General features: G+C 49.4%; 1 protein-coding gene across 2 annotated transcripts in view; it reads left to right on the forward strand.

Moving 5' to 3' along the window:
* Window positions 1-373: 373 nt before the first annotated feature.
* MEIS2 (Meis homeobox 2) overlaps window positions 374-7,106 on the forward strand; it is a 165,933-nt gene continuing 159,200 nt past the window's right edge. For both annotated transcript variants that reach the window (XM_026051755.1, XM_026051756.1), the window contains exons 1-6: window positions 374-658; window positions 1,561-1,793; window positions 3,122-3,263; window positions 3,603-3,653; window positions 4,358-4,408; window positions 5,354-5,503. In XM_026051755.1, the coding sequence (XP_025907540.1) occupies window positions 647-658; window positions 1,561-1,793; window positions 3,122-3,263; window positions 3,603-3,653; window positions 4,358-4,408; window positions 5,354-5,503 (639 nt within the window). In that variant the 5' untranslated portion in view covers window positions 374-646. The remainder of the gene's footprint in view (window positions 659-1,560; window positions 1,794-3,121; window positions 3,264-3,602; window positions 3,654-4,357; window positions 4,409-5,353; window positions 5,504-7,106) is intronic.

Consider the following 7,106-nt stretch of genomic DNA (forward strand, 5'->3'; position numbering starts at 1 on the left):
ATTCGATTTTTTTTTTGCTTCTTCGCATCTTCCCCCATCACTCCCCCACTTCACAGTACTTTTTTTTTTGAAAAAAAAAAAAAAAAAAAAACCTATCGCGATCCTGAAAGGCAAAACCCAAGCGCGGAGTTACTGGAAGAAGAAAACCGGGGTTAAAAAGATTCCTCCTCTCTTCTTCATCATCATCAACCATCATTCATTCACTACCTTGACATTCCCTGGCTTTGATTGACAGCTGGAGTGGCAAAAAGCCATGAGACACGACAGTTTGGTTACATGTGGGTTGCTGACGGGCCGATCGTAACCTTCAGTTTGGGGGCTTGACAATTTTTTTTTTTTTTTTTTTTGCATAGAGAAAGAAAAAAGGAAAAAGAGAGAGAGAGAAAAAGGAAAGAGAGAGAGAGAAAAAAGAAGAAATATACAGAAACTCATCGTGGTTCTTGACTGTTTTTTATATATTATTGTTATTGTTATTGTTGTTGTTATTATTATTATTATTATTTACCCATATTGGAGGATAGGAGAAGTCCATAAGTGGGTTCCAAAAAAAAAAAAAAAGGATTCTTTTTCACTCTAAATCACATTCTTTGCTGGACTGGGATATTAAATATACGACACATCCAGGAGTTTATTGGAGCGCAGACTGATGGCGCAAAGGGTAGGTTTAAATCTCCAACACTTACCTATATATAAATCCTCTCTTAAGAGGGGGCCTGTCCGATTTGCTCTCCTCTCTTGCTGCTGCTGATGGCGGCCACTATTAGAAAAAAAAATAGCAGCAAAAAAAAAAAAAAAAAGAAAAAAAGAAAAGAAAAAAAGAACTGATTCCCCGGCTTTCTGTGTGTGTGCGTGAGTGTCCGCGTGTGCGTGTCCCTGTGGTCGCTCCGTGCTCGCAGCCTCCCTGGCCGCGCGCTCCCCGCTCGCGAGCTCGGGCTCCGCTGCTGCTGCTGCTGCTGCCCGGGCAGGGCTGGGGGAGACCTATGTGTGCGCCTATAGATGTGTGTGCACACACAGCGGCTTGTTTTGTCCGGGGCTTTGACAAGAGCGAGGGGAATTGCTGCTAAATAATGTTTCTGGTAACTTTCAGATTATTTCCTCCTTTATCCTCTTTCCCCCTCCGATGCACCCTACCTTTCTTCTCTTCTTCCCAGCGTTGTTTTTTAATTTTCTACAGTTGCTTTTGACTCTGCCTGTTTATTCATTTATATTTTATTATTTTTTTTTCCTTTCGTCCCTCCACTCCAATTCAGAGCAAACTCCAGTTTCTCCCCTCCGCTTCCTTCCTCCCCATCCCGGTTTCCTTGCTCGGTTCCCTGCTCTCCCTGCCGCCGCGGCTCCCCCGCACACACACGCGTTTTCTTCCTACCCCAGCTCCCACCCCCGTGCCCCCTCAGCCTCCCGGCCCCGCCGGTTGCCCCCTTTCTCCCCGCGGTGTGGCTGCTCTTGGTTTGTTTTGCTCCGCGTCCATCTGAGTGCTTTACTCTCTTCTGACTTTTTGTTGTTGTTTTGTTTCCTTTTTTTTTTTTTTTTTTTTTTTTTTTTTTTTTTTTTTCCTGACAGTACGATGAGCTGCCCCACTACGGCGGCATGGACGGAGTAGGGGTGCCGGCCTCCATGTACGGGGACCCCCACGCGCCGCGGCCGATCCCCCCCGTGCACCACCTGAACCACGGGCCGCCGCTGCACGCGGGCCAGCACTACGGCGCGCACGCCCCGCACCCCAATGTCATGCCGGCCACCATGGGCTCCGCTGTCAACGACGCCCTCAAGCGCGACAAGGACGCGATCTACGGGTAGGTGCCGCCGCGCGGCTCCCCGCAGGCCCCCGCGCCGCCGCCAGCGCGGGCTGCGCAGCGAGCGCAGCCCCAGCCTCCTTCTCTCCTCGCTCTTTGCACCTCAGCAAGCGCCTCCTGGGCAAAAATAAAAATTAGAATGCACCCCCCAAGCGTGCTGCGGTGGGGGGCATGCTGCTTCCCCCTCCCTTATTTTTTCCCCTGTGTTTATTTTATTTTATTTTTATTTTTGGAGTCTTTCTCGGGAAGGCCCCAGTGAGGAGTAGAGGCAGGAGAGGTGGCTCTGGCCGCGCCGCGTTTCCAGGCAGGGAAGTGCTGAGCGAGTGCTCTCCTCGAGCAGGATGCCTTAATAACACTCTTCGCAACACTGTAAATAAAGAGCTATTCAGGCCGCCGAGGACAGTGGCTGTGAAGGCGGTTCGCTCCTCCTGAGATAGAAGAATTAAATACATTGAAGGCAGCGAGCTGAGTTTTCCTTTTAGGATAAAACATAGGAGGAAAGGGGAAAAAAAAAAAAAAAAAAAAAAAAAAAAACTCAGCAAGCAAAAATCAAGCCTGTGCCAGTGCGCTGCTTGGGGGGAATGACATCGATTCCCTCCAGTGCCTTTTGGAAAAAAATACTAAATTATCCTAAAAGGAGAGATAGTAACATCTATGACAGAGTGTGGGGCCTTGATCAGACACCAAAGGGGAAAATAGACAAGCTTACGCTTACTACTTAGCACACAGATTATATATATAGATATAGATATAGATATATATTTATATATTTCTGACTATGCCAACTATGGGAAAATATTTCTAGAAGTGCTCCCCCCGCCGCCCCCTCCCCAGCTCACTTATCTGAACAGCTGGTATTTTACTTGGGAGAGCTTCCTAAGCCAGGAAACTTCACCACATTTTTTTGTTAGCAGGCTCTTTGAAAAAAAAAAATAAAATTACGTATTAAGTAGTTCGCTCGGTTTGCCTAGCCGTGCTTCTCATTTTAGGTCATAGCTCGAGGGCAGGGATGGGATCTCCCAGGTTTCGCGTTATTTTAAGCCGTGGCGGAAAGTGCGAGGTTCCCAGCGGGGCCGCGGCGCGCTCGGGTGCGCGGTGCCCACGCGGGTGCGGAGCTCGGCGGGGACCGTGCGGGAACGCGGCCCGGCCGCTCGCAACCCCACAGCCCCTCGGTCTCGAAGTTGGTTTCCCCGCGGCCCTGCTCGAAGGGACATTGAAAGAGCGCGGTATGTCCGCGCGCGTGTGTGTGTGCATTTAAAAAAATACTTGTTGATTAGAGCTCTTGTCCCCGCTGCCTCCCGCTCTCTTTGTGTGCCCCTGCCCGCCAGGCACCCGCTGTTCCCCCTCCTAGCCCTGGTCTTTGAGAAGTGCGAGCTGGCGACCTGCACGCCCCGGGAGCCCGGCGTGGCCGGCGGCGACGTCTGCTCCTCCGACTCCTTCAACGAGGACATCGCCGTCTTCGCCAAGCAGGTCCGCAGCCGCTGTGCGGGCCCGGCCCGGCCCGGCGGGGTGGGCGCCCTGGAGAGGGACGGGGATGGGATGGAGATGAGGATGGGATGGGGATGGGATGGGCAAGGGGGGGCCGCGGAGGGCGGCGGAGGCCGCGGAGCGGGGCAGGGGCGAAGCCGCGCGGCGGCCGCTGTGGGGCGGCCCCTTTCCGCATGGCCGGGGGCTCCGCGGCCCCGGCAGGGTTTGGATGCGACCCGCGCCGGCTACTTTTGTCACATGTTTTTCTCCCCCTTGAAGCGATTCGGTTACAAGGCTGGGGAAAGAAGCCCTAATTTATGCTGCTTTCTCTTCGCCTCGTAGGTCCGCGCCGAAAAACCACTATTTTCGTCAAACCCCGAGCTGGACAATTTGGTAAGGCCTCCCCCCCGCCGCCGGGGCCCCGCTACTTTCCACCACCCGCCCCCCCCCTCGGCCCCAGGCAGCCCCGGGCCCGGGCTCCGGGCAGAGTCAGAGCCGGGAGGCTTCCCAAGTGGTGACAGAGGCTTCAAAGGGCTCCGCTTCCAAAGGGAGCCGGGGCAAACGCTCCTGTCCCGGTGCATTGCAAAGCTGCGCTCGGAAAGCCCCGGGAAGCTAAAGCGGAGGAAATAACTGCTTAAGAAGCGAGAGCTGGAGATTTCTAACGTAATTCTTTTGCTAATGTGGATGGTTTCAATATTCAAAGTGCCTAAATCCGCTTGTAAAGAAGATGCCAAACTATTCATCCTAGGCATCCCCCCGCTTCCTTCCAAGGGCCTGAGGTGTGAGAGCGAGTGCTCGACCTCTCTGTGGACCCTGCGAAACCAGGACCGGGCTGCGAGCAGGGAGCAGGGAGGTGGGCCAGGGGGTTCCTCCTAGATCACAGTAATAAAGCACTAATCAGCTCTACCCGAATAAATGTGATAAAAATCAAATGCTTAGGTTAAAGTTGACCAGAAGTGCTCAGGCGTGACCAATGGGCTAAAATCCGGGATAAGGAGCGCGCCCGGGCAGCTTCCTCTGCCCGCGCCCGCCCGGGCTCGCGGCGCGGCCCCCAGCCCCTCTCCCCGCGTAACGCCTCGCTCCCAACTGTCTTGCAGATGATCCAAGCAATACAAGTACTAAGGTTTCACCTTTTGGAATTAGAAAAGGTAAGAACCAGGAAGGTGGGGGCGACAAGCGACCCTTCCTCCCCTTCCTGCCCGCCTTGACTGTTTGGGACAGCTTGTAAACATGCCCAGAGGAGAGAGGGGAAACGCAGTGTGATCCTGTAACCTGTGCCATAAGAGCATGTGACACCGACAGCCAGGCTCAGCCCAGCCCGGCACTTCTCTCTCAGTGTAATTTCAACCGAGTCATTAAATATATATATATATATTATTAACCCCCTTCCGTCCTTCTTACCCCTTCCCTCGCTCGGAGCTCTTTCCCTGAGTCGGAAATAATATGTTTAACAAAAGGAGAAATGAAAGCACTGCTGCCTCTCCGCAGCCCTGGCAGGCGAGTTAACCCCAAACAAGCACTAGATGTTTGGAGGAGGCAGGGGGCCCCTGCTCCGCGTGGGGAGGGGGCTGTGCCCTGCGATGGGAATGGCTTTGCCCAGAGCCTCAGCGAGTATCTTCATTTTACTGGTCCCGGCCACATACATTTCCTTTTTCCATTTTCTTTTAAATATTATTATTATTAATAATTTTATTTTTATTTTTCACCTCGGTTTAAGTAGCTCCCATTCCGAGTGACTAGTTGTATCTGTCCGGGCTGTGCGTGCTCCGGAGGTACCACCGCGCTCCGGCTTCCAGTGTTCCGATATTATCATCAAATCGGATTTTCCTCCGCGCTCTGCGCTGAGGCCACTATCTCTCTCTCTAACTTGTTGCTGCGGCGGGTCCCCAGAGAATAATATGTGCGGCAACAATTTCTCTATTGTTTCCTCGCCTTCAGCTATTGTGCCCCTTAATTAGAGTTACTTGCGGAGGAGATCAGAGTGTTGCTCTTGCTACCAAAAAAAAAAAAAAAAAAAAAAAAGTTGCAACCCGATATTTCGTATTTCGCTATTATTGCTGCTATTATTCTTGTTGCTGTTTCCATGTTTCCAGGTTCATGAGTTGTGCGATAACTTCTGCCATCGGTACATTAGTTGTTTGAAAGGAAAAATGCCAATAGACCTCGTTATTGATGAAAGGGATGGCAGCTCCAAGTCAGATCACGAAGAACTCTCAGGATCTTCCACAAATTTAGCCGACCATGTAAGTCCTTTTTCTTTATGGCATTTTTTAAAGACTTTAACATGCTTAGAGAACCTGTCCCCAATCGCATTGTTTTGCTGTTGTTGTCCAATGTTACTATTACTATTTTCACCTTTTGCCAGTTCGGGTCCCACCTTTTCCACCCTTTTCCCTCGTGATTTGTAAAGCTGTAAAAACGCAGAAGGTTATTTCTGTTTCCATCTGCAAAGTAGCGAGTTTGCACTGCTTGGTAAAGTTTCCTGATCTCGAAGAGCTAGCAAATTGTCTGTTTGATGTGGTGATCGGTGCTTTCTCCCCTTCCCTGCCAACTCCGTAATCAATGCAGCAGAGTAAGAAAATAGAGACAAGAAAGTTAGGGAGAAAGTTTGCTGGTTTATCCCCCCTTCCCCCCTCCCCGTGGGGATGACAAGTGATGAGAATTATTGGCATTGCTACATTGCATTAAAACGGGGGTTAGCACGTTAGAGTTTCCAATGCTTGTGCTTTATAGCAACTTATTGTCAGAATATGGACTTATTGCCAAACGCCTGAAGCATCTTCACAATAAAAGACAGTAACCTTGATGAAGCAATTATTAACAATGTATTACAGAAAGCTGGAGAGAATTATGATTGAGTAACCGTAGGTTAGCGGTTGATTTTAACACTTTCCGAGTTGGTGCGTCCGTGTTATGTGTGTAGGACTGCACGGTGCTGAGGCCAGCGGGCGCCTTTGATTTTCCGCGTTTTGCAGAGAGTGTTTTGGAGCAGGTCTGCTGATACTAGAGATATGTAGGAGCAGGGAGACTTGGGGAAGTGAGGGGGAAAAGATTGCAGCTGGTACAGCAGGAAAGGGAACGAACAGCTCTGGATAAAAAGAGTGGGTGTGAACTCGCGTTTATTTATGGGAACGCATCCCTGGGGGGCTAAGGGGTTTTATGCAGTTTTAGATTCAATTGAACTCATAATCTAAATGATAGAGTCTAATATTTTAGCGGTTGAAATATTAATTTAACACCCGGTGTGAAGTTAACCATGCTTTCTGCACAGGCGCCTGCCCTTATTTCCCAGTGTGTTAAGAAGAGTAGCCTTAAGCCCAGGGAGAATGAGCCTTCTAGCAGCTTTTGTTTCCTTTGAAAACATGTTGTTTGTATGTGTATTTGATAATTACATTAGACCCGGACTGGTCTCAGCTCAGCTGGGAAATAAAATAATTATAAATTCTTCTAAATGCTTCCCTCCTCCCAGCACGGGTTAGTCCTATAGCCTGAAAATATTTTTTTGGACTCAAGCCTGAGCTTTCATTTTCTCATTTGTATTTGGTAAACATTGTACGACGAGATTTTTTTTGTATGTTTTACATTTTAAATATATTATTTTGTTTTTAAAGAAAAAACGTATTTAGCTGTCCCTGAAAGTTTCTCTGCTTATCAGTTATCTCATCTGTAGATAATAAAGTCTATGGAGCATGACAGTATTTTAAAAATATTTGTTTTATGGCATTTTCCAACCCTAAATTTGTACATGCAGGTATTCAGGGAGCGTACTAGAATAGAAGTTTAAGTGAGTGGCAACCTGAAAGATGCAAGCTCACTGTGTGCATAATTCAGAGCAATACAAAAAAA

The sequence above is a fragment of the Nothoprocta perdicaria genome, unplaced genomic scaffold (genome assembly GCF_003342845.1).
Source record: "Nothoprocta perdicaria isolate Ctin4 unplaced genomic scaffold, notPer1 scaffold_8, whole genome shotgun sequence".
Taxonomy (NCBI): domain Eukaryota; kingdom Metazoa; phylum Chordata; class Aves; order Tinamiformes; family Tinamidae; genus Nothoprocta; species Nothoprocta perdicaria.